General features: G+C 38.2%; 1 protein-coding gene and 1 long non-coding RNA gene across 2 annotated transcripts; both read right to left on the bottom strand.

Annotated features, from left to right (window-relative positions):
• Positions 1-529: 529 nt before the first annotated feature.
• Positions 530-3,044, bottom strand: LOC108666973. The gene is made up of 2 exons (XR_001930531.2): positions 2,914-3,044; positions 530-2,171 (listed from the first exon to the last, which is right to left on the bottom strand). It is a non-coding gene; the product is annotated as an uncharacterized LOC108666973 (long non-coding RNA).
• Positions 3,045-3,649: 605 nt separating this feature from the next.
• Positions 3,650-11,225, bottom strand: LOC108666971. The gene is made up of 11 exons (XM_018153948.2): positions 10,897-11,225; positions 10,037-10,196; positions 9,444-9,625; positions 8,975-9,186; positions 8,571-8,722; positions 7,364-7,552; positions 6,932-7,029; positions 5,905-6,597; positions 4,706-5,606; positions 4,226-4,379; positions 3,650-3,744 (listed from the first exon to the last, which is right to left on the bottom strand). The coding sequence occupies exons 1-11, from the start codon at positions 10,974-10,976 to the stop codon at positions 3,650-3,652; spliced, it is 2,916 nt and encodes a 971-aa protein (XP_018009437.1). The 5' UTR covers positions 10,977-11,225.
• Positions 11,226-12,986: the final 1,761 nt, after the last annotated feature.

Genomic DNA, 12,986 nt, shown 5'->3' with positions numbered 1-12,986 from the left:
AGAAACTAAATTTTGAGATCCAATGTGGTAAGCCAATACGACCGGTATTGTGGAGACACCCCCGGATAGTTCGCCCTAGCAGGGAACCACAACTATAACCATTATCCACTTTCTTAATTGCGACAATTAATGAGATTTGCGGATCAGGAGTAGTAATTAGTGTTCTTCTTATAAATCGGAATAGACAAATAAATATAATTAATCCAGATATATTTTGAAACTATATAATAGGCAGGGTGGCCTAGTGGTTAAAGTTCTGAGTACCAGGATTGGCGCAGAGAGGCGCGGGTTCGATCTGGCGCGGGTTCGCGGGCCAGTTTCTGGTCAGAATCGGCGAGGAGGCCGGGCGGTTAAGCATAGCAGAATTGTAGCAGTAAGTTGCGAGTTCGAGACCGCAAAATGCTGTGAATGTTCTGCGATGTTAAGAATCGGCGACAGGCCTACGGCCTAATAATCGCTGAAACCGCTATTATTATTTAATAGAAATCTTTTGCGTGCAGCGTGCAATTTTGCAGCCAAAATCAAAGGATTCCATTTCCATGTTTACTCAACATCTGCAGGTACATAGAATTCAACAGAACCGTAACTTATTCCTTGTTCAAGCAATACTTTTATTTGCTTTGTGACTGACATACTAGGTAATGATTATGAACTTACTTACATGGTAACACACATGAATTAGAAAAAAATCAAGCTTTTATTTTAATCCATTAATTTTTTTCTAGTTTGGTTTTCTTGAATTATCGATAGTTTCATGTCCCTCGTTTGCAATAACTAATTTCTTCTTCATATCAAAATAAGATATGATTCATTGGAACACTGTATAATTTTCCTCGCTGGGTATTGAGCGAATATAACGCAGCTCTATCGGTGAAAAAAAAAACAGAAAACTAAAATCAATCTTCACGACATCACCACCAAGAAATGAAATAACTAATCATAAATTATATTTTTCCATAGGAAAACCGAAAATGCGCACATATTACAATGGAAAAAAGACTCACCCACCCGACAAAGAGTAGGAATTTTAAGGTTTACATAATAAAATAACAGAATTTAAAGAAATACTGAACTATTTACATGAAATATCCGAAAGTCTAGCGATTAAACAGGCAATGACATCGACATGAATAATATGATCATTATCGAGAGTTCATCTGGGCGTTGCGGTTCTGAAGGTTACAGGCAACTTTAAATTTAAATCTAAAAAAGTTATTCACAAAAATATTAGGACACAGAACGAGTGAAGCTATTTTGTACTCGTTGAAACCTAACGATCAATAGGCGAGCTGAAGACAGTCAGGGTGATCTGCCTTCTATAGGTTACGTGCCACTGTTTACGGCCGCTGCCCGCAGCTACAAACGCTTCCAATATACTTAAAAGACTGAGTCTATTCTGTACTGCTTCCGTTTGACTTAGATATGCAGTTTTTAAGTGTGCAAAAAGATAAAGATAATTGCTCCATTAACATATAACTCCTAAGAAGTGACCAAATTATGCCCATCATGGGTGCAGGAGTGACCTCGACCATTCAAGATAGCAATAAAGTGCCTTATTATACAGTATTTTCCGTAGTGGCACTCAACCAACTTTGTTTTCACCGACTCCACTTTAACTTCTGATTTGGTTGTTGAAATAGACTCCCAAATCTAGACGCAGTGACGATAAAGAAATTCAGAGGCGTACATATTCAGTCATCTAATAAATTGAAATCAGAAGATAAGCTCACAGTGATATTAGCAGAATAACTGTGCACGGGAGCGAAAACATTTAAAAATCGCCAATACTTGGAAAACAGACGCCAAGAATTTAATTTTTCTCACATGAGCTTGTCATATTAACGCTGGCTCGGTACTGTAACACAAATCTTATCGCATTCACTTTAAGATCGACGCACAAAATTTTCAGGACGTCTGGATAGTCTAAGAGTGTTTGAAAAGCGTTCTCGATGAACTTCATTAAAGACATTTGTGTCGCCATTTACCAGCCTCATGTAACCGGATAAGCTGAACACCTCAACAACAACAAGTCATTAGTGACACAAAATGGGACGAGCAACGGGAAAACAGGTCCCGGATAATTACAGAGGAATGGTAACTTCACGAGCAGTTGATGCATTGGCCTTTTGCAGGCGAGAAGGAGGGCAAACGTTACTGCACTCGAGCATCACCTGCACGAACAACAAGGACTCACATTCACACATTTTGGACTGAATCAGGATAGAAACAATAATTTAAGGATTCTACATTAGTGTTTTAAAAGTAAGATTATGATTGAGACTTCATTTACCAGATGTGACATTTTTAAGAGACATAAAAAAATTATACCATTGGTAATATTTTGTTTGACCATCAAACCGAGAAGAGTTCGTTTGTTGCTGTGGTCACTTTCTTTGGAAAAGCAGTGAGACACATCACTCACTAATGAGACACATCACTCACTCTAATGAGACACATCACCCACTAGTGAGACACATCACTCACTAATGAGACACATCTGACACATCACTCACTCTAATGAGATACACCACTCTCTCTAATGAGACACACCACTCACTCTAATGATATACATCACTCACTCTAATGAGACACACCACTCACTCTAATGATATACATCACTCACTCTAATGAGACACACTACTCTCTCTAATGAGACACAGCACTCACTCTAAGGATATACATCACTCGCTCTAATGAGACACACATCACTCACTCTAATGTGACACACCACTCTCTCTAATGAGACACACCACTCACTCTAAGGATATACATCACTCACTCTCATGAGACACACCACTCACTCTAATGAGACACACCACTCTTTCTAATGAGACACAGCACTCACTCTTAGGATATTCATCACTCACTCTAATGAGACACACATCACTCACTCTAATGAGACACATCACTCACTCCTCATCTCGGGAGGGGCGCCACCAGCAGGCTGCACGCCATGTCTCAGCGCCTCCTCAGCCTCAGCCAGGCCCTCAATGGCTGACCGATCTTTGCTTGCTCTGCAGTGGACGGTCACACTCGGGTCACGATTATCTAATTAATTCTCAATGATATTTCAACTCAAAAGCATGGCTAGAAAAATGAAAATGATGAAGAAAACATTATATATGAAAATTGCATTTTCGGATCGAAGATGCATGAATAAGCATATGAATATCATGTCAAACTTTATTGTCATGCAAATAGCGGAATTTTTAAAGATATGTCAGGTCACGATGTGATGCTCCATCAAGCGATATAGTCAAATTAATTAAAAATTCATACTTGAACTTCTAGTTATGTTCCAATCACAGCCAAAGTTCTAAATAGCTAAAATACGCAAGAAAATGAGCAACAAGCTCATCTTCAGCTCAGACATTTACATGGAACGATGGCAGTGTTGCTTAGAAAACTAAACTCAAACGTCAGAATACTGCAATTTCTTTCAGCATTTGCTAGTGGCAATATTTCAAGCAAAGGGCAAACCTATTAGGTAAAGGATTATCTCAACTCAAGGTAAAGGGTGGAAGTAATGCCAATCGACGTCAGATGGTAATTTCCCTGGTTAACTTACCGAAGCTTCAGTTACTAGACCTCTAGATACGAATATATTTGACGAAGGTTGATGGACCTATAGAGAAAGGGTCAAGTGAGGCTAACTCGACATGATGCATGCTGTGAGAGGATACAAGGCTGTGAGAGGATACAAGTCTGTGAGAGGATACAAGGTGCATCCTGTACATCCTCGTCCTATACAGTACAAATAGATACCTATTAATTACAGGAGATATAGGTATGCTCTGGCGACACAGATAAACAAATCAAGTAGAAAATAGATATCGGTAAAACAAATCTTCAATGAGGCACTGGTCGGATTTATTGGGCAGCACTAAAATCACTGGCAGCACTCAAATTAACGTCAAGTGTAGTCCATAAGAGCTTGAGATTAACCAAGTAGCATAAAGTTTACTTCGGGGCACCACCCAAAACCTGCTGGGGCACCACCCAAGGCCATGCCGAAGCACCGCCATTACCGGCTACCAAGCGCTGCCACAACACAACAAATGAACTGAGCTCACCAAGTCTAGCTCTTCTCATCTCAGTGCCGCAACAACAGCGCTTCAGTGGTCTTACAGTCAAACATATTCGACAATACATATACCGTAGCAGCTAAATTAAATAAATCAAGTGACTAATATTAATATTAGCAGGTGAAGATTACAATGCTGACCAATAGACGAGATGGCGGTCTCGAGAAGTAGCCTGGCGGCGGCGGCTGAGCTGTCGTGCTGCAAGAAGGCGGCCACGCCACGCAGGGCGGCGGTCTCGTCGCCGGCGCTGATACTCTGCTGTACTGCGACCTTGGCTGCCTGGTCACCGCCAGTCTGTACACACAACGCCGTTAGTCCAATTTAATGTAGTGGTAAAAGATCAATTAGTTCACACTACTCTTGTTCAACTTAATGGAGGACGCACTAGTAGAAATACAAGTTTATTCAGGATTTTTCTTTGTAATAACGAGATAACTTAGAAAAGAATATATTTCTTTCGCAAGTAAAGTCAGAAACTAAATATATCAATCGCCTTTACAATCTGAGCACGAAGATATATATTTAAAAATTTTAATTTTGAGTAATAGATAAAAAAAATAATTACGTTTCCAGACGAGATACCGCACTAGTTATGGGTTGACATAAAAAGCATAACAAACCTGGAAAGCCATGCGCACAAGCTGGACATCGATGACAGCCATTACTTTATTTTGACCTTTTGTAGATGCCTCCTTGAAGCTTTTATCTTTCATCAAGTCTCCATCCACAAACGAGTCAGCAGGACACTTCCTGTCCTGGGACCCACTTTTGCCCATAATTTCTGTGCGGCCTTTGTTCCGCAACATGTGTGTGCTGTCGCTAAGCTGCCCCTGGCTAAAAGCAGCCGTGCTTCCTTGTGACATGCTCTCATGTTCCCGACCTTCTGCTACAAACTTTGACTTTTCTGTTGCGCGATTCAAACTTGATTCTTCGTCAATTTCATCATAATCTAAAATATCATCTGAAGATAGTGCATCAGATAAAACATCATCAGAGCCTATCAAGTCTTCAGGTTTTGAATTATTTTCAATGATAGTTTTACCCGCAGTGTTTAGTTCATCATAATTTCTTGAGAGGTTAACAGAACCATCAGAAACATCTGATACATTATCCAAGTCATCTTTAACATCGCCACTGAATGGTCGTCTTTGTCGTCCACCCTCGGCATCCTCATCGGAGCTGATGTCGTCGGTGTTAAGTTCATCTTTGATGTAGGTGACCACCCTCTCATTCTGGCTATCATTTGATCCGTAATTAGCAATTCTTAACGCACCACTGTCGGTACTTTTTCGTTTTTCATCGCGATGAACTTCTTTGGATAATGGCATTCTGCTGGACGGAGGGTCGCTGACATTCTTGCGCGTCATCTTGCGAACTGAGGACGTTGGTTTGAGATGCTCACCGGGGCCAGCACCTGCACACGCCTCCCTCATGAGCTGCTGCAGCACTCGCAGCAACACGCGTCCGTCGCCGCGAACTTGCTCGCACAGAAGTGTCATGGCGTCGCGAGTTATGCCGATGCTGAACAGAGTGACTGAGTAAGCAGGGTGGCATCTCACATTTATGCAGAAAATTAACAAATATATGTCTCAAAAATACCCTGTAAAAAAAATTTGATATACGTTATAAAATAATCAATAATATTAGGAAATTAGAAATTAAAATAGTACGTAGCAACCTCAAAATAATTCAAATGTTAACAACACAACAAGTTCAGAAAAAAATTATCCTATGAAACTGACAATCAAAAACAATCTTTCATCTTGACAAAACAATTTTCAGGTGGTTGTGCCCCAATAAAAATATCTGTTGGACTCACGCTTGACAGTTGCTGGCGTGTGTTACGTCCCCCGCTTCGTCCTCAGAAGAGTCGATGCTCTCTAGGGTGCTGACGTGGCGGGCGTTGCCGTTGTCGAAGAACTCGTCATCTGAAACGCAATCCAAATCATTGGGGAGCAACTTGTCTCCCTCTTTGCTGCTACATTCGCCGTCGTGTTCAATTTTGAACTCATCACTGATCTTGTCCAGGTCTTTGGTGAGCACGTCCAAGATTGACTCATCCTCTTCGTCCGACATGTCTTCAATGCCGTTGTCGTTGATAGCTGAGCTGCGACTCTTTGGAAGCTGAGCAGTGACGGGCAGCTTTGCTTCTACACAAACTGGACCTTCAAGTTTAGGGATAATCTTTTTAGCATTTTCTGATCCAGTGAGCCCAGAGCTGCTCACTGATTTCTGTGCAGGAGTCAATTTGTTACCACATTCATTCTTTTCAGTTAAGTTGTATTCCAACTTAGGCTTCTTTGCTGGATTTATAAGGCGATCCTCAGAAATGATGTTCGAAGCAGTGTTTGTGGTAGAGCTATTCTTCAAGATGCTTTCATCCACTTTAGGATCGGACTTATCTTTGTCGGCTTCTTGATTAATGATTAATATTCGCAATCGCCTCAGCGCTCGTCTCAAGATTGTTTCCAAATGATTAGCCTGCAGTGCGTGCAGCTCAAGCAGATCACACCTGCAAAATTAAACGGTAAGCTTGTAGTAAAATACTAAAATACTTCACAGCATCACTGATGAAACGCAGGTACGTTTAACGAAACGAACACAATTTTCAACGGAGTAATTTAGGAGAGCTCAAGATTATAATTTTTCACATCAAGTGTTGAGGCAAGGGTGGACACCAATTATTTCCTGCCCATTGTATATAAGAAAGTGAAACAAATAACATACAACATCTAAATGAAAGACTCTGTAGTTCACGAGGAGAGCACAGATAAGTGGCGGAGCAGACTTACGAAAAATATATAAATGTAGTTATATATGAAGATAGGTAGAATACTTCCACGCACCGTGAAATGATTGCAGGGCTGAAGGAGGACCTTGGCTCATGAAGGCTGGTGGCGATCAAGACGACGTCGTCATCGTCCAGAGAGCTGGCCAACAAGTTCTGTGCAGGACATATAGTAGGTAGTACATATTCTAGCTTAAATAATGCAAGAAAATTTGAGGTGAGTTGTCAATTAAATTTTTGGAATATTTTTTTTTCTTCAGATATCTATGGCATAATGGGTGATCTTTCTTATCTAATGAATTAGAACCAAGAATAATAATAATTGTAAATTACAATAAAACTGTAAACTAGATTTGAGGTCTAGCTCCTCGGTTACTTCATACTATCTAGCACTTTACAGATCCGTTTTTTTGTTCACAACACCGGCTAATTCAAACTTGAAAATGAAAGAAGTATCCCGTTTTAATTCACTACACCGACTCCTCCCAACCTGAACATGAAGAGAAGTGCAGTGCAGATCATCAACAAAGAGCAGAAGTCGATTGCGCTTGAGGCTCTTGTTGCTCACGAGGATCTGGCTCAACATATCTGGTGAGAGTAGCGCGCCTGACACGCTCTTGTACCGCCAGCCGCAGCCTCTGGCACTGCAGCGCTTGGCAAGGATGCTTCCTAGGCAGCTCTGGTGGACATAGGATACGATCAGCTGGCGTGGTAAATATAGGTGTGTTGGCAGCTCTGTGATGCACGTGTGTGATGTCAGCTCTGTGATACAAATGAAAGATGTCAGCTCTGTGATACAAATGAAAGACGTCAGCTCTGTGATACAAATGGAAGATGTTGTCAGCTCTGTGATGCAAATGAAAGATGTTGTCAGCTCTGGGATACAAATGGAAGATGTTGTCAGCTCTGTGATGCAAATGAAAGATGTTGTCAGCTCTGGGATACAAATGCAAGATGTTGTCAGCTCTGGGATACAAATGCAAGATGTCAGCTTTTTGATAATAATTTTGTCACACTGGAAAATCAATACACAATATTTTTAGGTTACCATAATGACAGCACATTTGTTTGTATGTCACAATGCTTGGATTTGCAAGGCCTTCAGTAAATGGAGACCTACTCATCTGTTCATATTAATGAAGGATAATGCAGAGCATGTACAGATTAAAATTTTTAAAGCTGCACAATCAATTAATGATTTGATGAGCCTTCTGTGATCAACTGAAGTTACTGCAAGTTCTTCAGTTAATAATTCAAGTTGAGTCGAATTAAAAGTTTTGCCCCAGTATTGGAAAAAAATCAAGCCTGACAGTGTCAGGATCCTGAAAATGTAACTTCAATAAAAAAGTATATGGTCAGAATAAATATTGTGCGTACGAAATTTACATACATTTTGTTTTATTTCACTTTGCTTTTGGTGATAATGCGAAACGCATCTGAAATGATGCCTACAATAGTGAACATGAATACAGTTGGGTTATAAGCGATTATTAATTTAGGCATTCATTAACAGGGGATTGGAAAATAGTTTTATGCATGACAAATGCTTGCCTATTCTATCATGAGAAAAGAAGATTTGCTGATAATAAAATCGTAAAAAGTAAATTCAATATTATTTCACTATCATAACATACCGGTATTGTTAAAAAAATATATTGTTATTATTAGCATTAATTAGAGTATTGTACGTGACTGACCTTGCCACAGCCAGGTGGGCCCCAGATAATGCAGTTGGAGAACTGAGCAGACTCTATTTCCTTGCGCACTTTTGAGCTTGGCAGAGATATGGACGGCTGACCAACAATCTCACAACACTGCTGTGGCCCAACAAGTTCACTCAAGCTGCTATCTATTGACCAAGAAAATGTTGACAGCAACAGGAACAACTTACCATTGAAAAACCTTACATAATTTTCTTCACATAAGAAAATTACTTTTAATATCATAGAATTTGAAACAAAACCACTACTGTATCTCAAGAGAAGATTAGTAACTTTGCAAATTGCATGAGCATGTAAAAACAGAATACATTAAAGATTAGAGCCCTGCTAAAATATCATTGCCAAACATATCAAAAGAACTAATTATTATACAAACAAACTTTTCTTCTGATGCCTCCACTGTTCTTCATCAGAGTCATGTTTGCTGGATCCTTGACGTGGGTGAGAAACAAATTCTTTGGAGTTGTCTTTGGTAAAATTAGAGGATGATAAATTTGCTCCAGAAGCAGATCTATTTCTTTGATCAGGGATAAATTTTGCAGACACCCCCGGTTTTATAGAGGGACGAACATAAGTGGGTTTTGATGATGAACTGAAATAGAAAGATGTACTGCAAATAATTGTTTTTGGGTAGACACTGTATGCCTAAAAGTTATTGCACTCAAATGAACATTGCAGCAGCATTAAGAACTAATAGGGTAAATGATTTAATATATTTTTCATCAGTTGGTTTGAGTATTAGCAGAAAGAGGAAGGGTGATGTAAATACAAACATCCTATAATGTGGTGGATGGATGAAACAAGATTGCCACCCAATAATTCAGTAATCAATAGTTAAGAGCTTCATACCTCTTTCTCCTGCTGGGACCAATATTTCTACAGGACTTGGCAGGAGGCAACCTCCATGGCTTCCAGCCAGGACCAACACCAGAATTTTGAGCTTGTGTCAGAGAAACTTTGTTGGAAGAAGGGCCAGCCCAAGATGGAGCTTCATTTGAGATCAAACTCCCAGGATGGCTCACACCGACACACTGTAACAGGGATTTATTACTGAAGAACTATTTTTTTGTCCCAGCAATTGTTCTCTCTTCTGTGACAGTAACAATAGGCTCTCAACCAGTCAGTGCCAGATCCATGTTAAGGTAGGTACCTAGTTTATTTGAAAGATTGTGATGGATTCAGCTGCAGGATTTTCATAACTCTAGTATCTGTCTTGATCATTTTATGTAGAATACATGAGAAACTAGTTGCATTTTTTCTAGTTTTCTATAGCCTGGCAAATCAAATGAACTATTATATATCCAACTGCTTAAAGATAATTCAAACTTATTATTAGTGGAAAATGTACCATTAAAAATTGAAAAGGAAGCAAGATAAATTTTACTAAAAGATATCTATTATTTTCAAAAAAAAAATAAAAGAAAAACTATAAAATAACTTACTCTATTGTCTGGAGTATCTTTAGGTGGATAATAAGATACTGTGGACTTGGTTGGATAGCCATAGTTGTGTCTTTTGCGAGGATAAGAAGATGTCATAACCTCTTTATAGTCCAAGATTTCAGCTGCATTCCTCTTGCTGTTCAGTGATGAAGATTCAAAACTGTAAGGAAAAATAATAGTTCAAATCATAAAGGAAATAAGTTCTAATAAAACCTGAATAGGTAGAGAATGATTGTCATTTTGATCTTCAAACAGTGAGAGGCGTTTGAACATATCACTGACACATGAATTGCCAACAAAGAAATCACCAACACTCGAGTTGTTACCATAACAGAAAGAAGGGACATTATTTATAGTTGCTGTCTCTACAAGGTGGTAAGAAATATTTTAGGCTCCATTTGTACACAAAGATTATATGCTACTTAGAACCATTATAATATAATTATTTTAAGTAAAAGGAGCTCAGGAAACAGAAGAATAATGACAGAATATGAGCAAATTTGGCATGATGTTTGTTCTCTACTTGAATTACCGAACTAAAATTTGCAGAGGTGTGGTGAATAGAAATTTAACCAATATTACAAAGTCACTCAATTTTATCAAATTTTAAATCTTGCAGTTTGTCTACAATTGTTATGACATTCAACAAATGAGAATGTTAAAAATTTGAAAATCCCAATAGCTTCAACAATTTGGAAGAACATATTTTCAAAATCCAAATAGAAATTATGTTTCTTGAGAACAAGGAAGTCCTTATGTTTCTAGTATCATTTAGAGAACTTTGAACTGTATGTATACAGCACTTTAGCACCGATTTATATATTTCGGACTATTTTATCAACTAGAATTATTCAACTCACCTTGGAGTAGGGCAATTATCAGATTGGAATCCAAAAGAATTGACAGACTTATGATCAAATTTAGGACACTTGATATCCATTTTTGACTGTGGTTGAGAAGCTATAGAATTGAAAAAGCTTCCTTTTTCTTTAGGGTAAATAAATTAGCTAACAGTCTTTGTCAATTGGACTGACACAGAATCAAATCTTAAACATATATGCACCTTTTCATTACTGTAAGAGTCCTTGGTTCTTGCATCACTTGTCTTGTAACAAGATTGGGAACATTAAAATTTGTACTGATGTCTCACAGCTCCAAAGTTTAAAATATTGGAAAACATACAACTTCATAAGCAGAATATATGTCTTTATAGTTTAGGGTTGAGTGTGAGTATACTTAATTAAATTGTGTTCAGATGTGCGATAAAATGCTAGGATGCTAAAGGATCCAAATAGAGACTTCCTTCTTTTTCTTAGCTGCAAGATTTGCAATGAATGAATTATTGCCTATCCAATCCTGTAATCAAACATATATTTATCAAAGTTTGTGTAATTGGAACATGGCACTGCAAATCAACTATATATACCTACCTATCAATTTTTGTAGTTGGATTTAACTTGTACGTTATATTGATACCTGACAATTCAACTTATTCTTAGAAGGAAAATAATAAGGCCTTGCCAAACACAAGGAAGGATCTGATCAAAGCTGATATTCATTTTAAATTTTTTTGCAAATTTATTTATTAGAAACATGCAAAAATGTTTTCTCATATTTTTAAGAGAAGATTCAAGTGGTTGGTAATTGTTCTATGTTCCATGTAAAATGTGGGCTCTGAATATATCTTTTTTTATTAGCATAAACTAGATACAAAATTATTAATATAATTTTGGACTTTTGAGTCAGACTATCAAATTGCAAAAACATTTATCCCAGCCCAACATCATTTAAGGGGAGCATCTACCCTAAATGTTATCTCGATAATTTACAGAGGGATCAATTTGAAATTTGGTACACATGTGTAAACCCTAAAAAACTCAGGTTTTATTCATGTCAATTTTTCGAAAAAATTGAAAGAAAACATGGAATTCTTAGAAAACGGCCAAAAAGGGGTACTTTAGAAAACCTATCTCCTAGGATTTACAAGCTACAACATCAAGACACGTATCATTCAATGCGTAAATACCATATCTACAAACTGGTTGTAGGGATTTTTTGAATTTCTCAGTTTTGTGGGTGCTAATTAAAACTAATAAAATTTTGTCGAAAATTTTTTGAAATTTTCGATTTTACCTCCACTTTCTCCTCTTTTTGCAAAATAAAATCCGAACTGTAACGAACTTGCAAAAAACCCACAACCAGTTTTTAGATCTTTTCTTTGCAAATCGAATGGTATATGTCTCATTGATATAGCTTCAAAACTCTAGGAGGAGATAGGTTTGCCTTGCAAATTGAATGGTATATGTCTCATTGATATAGCTTCAAAACTCTTGGAGGAGATAGGTTTGCCATGAGAGAGGTTATCGTGTTTTCAAACTTTTCAGTAGAGGCAAAAAATCATGGCGCGCTATGTAAAGGCATGTAACGTAGCTTAGATACCAGAAGTACCGTAAGCACTATCTCACTTCATAGTCAGTCAGCAGTGCATAGGACAACTACATCAACACCTTTCCACATGATGGCTGAGTGATAACTGAGCTGCAGGTCCAGTGATAGCCATTTATATGGCTTGGCCGTAATTATCCCCATAGACTTTTGTGAAGGGACCCCATCACCCTCCCCCCTTTCGGGATCTGTCCTGAATGCATAAATCAATGTACAGAGATGGTTCTAGTGCCGTTCGATGCGGCAGAAAGTAAGCTTTAAGATGAGCTTAAAAACCAGAAAAGCCAAAAATTTCAATTTTTAGGGTAGATGCTCCCCTTAAAAGTTTATATAGGCAATGGGCCTAACTTGCTAGTTGTTAATAAAACTGTATGATTAAGCAGCAAGATTACAAAATCATCAATACAAATTACAAAATATGTCAAGTACCCAGCCCTAATACTTCAGGAAAAGTGGAAATTTCAAATCTTGTGGTTAGGTACAGGCATTGAATAATTCTAATCTA

The sequence above is a fragment of the Hyalella azteca genome, unplaced genomic scaffold (genome assembly GCF_000764305.2).
Source record: "Hyalella azteca isolate HAZT.00-mixed unplaced genomic scaffold, Hazt_2.0.2 contig6394, whole genome shotgun sequence".
Classification (NCBI taxonomy): Eukaryota; Metazoa; Arthropoda; class Malacostraca; order Amphipoda; family Hyalellidae; genus Hyalella; species Hyalella azteca.
The sequence above is the reverse complement of the archived record's forward strand: the minus strand, read 5'-3'. Positions and strand labels throughout refer to the sequence as shown.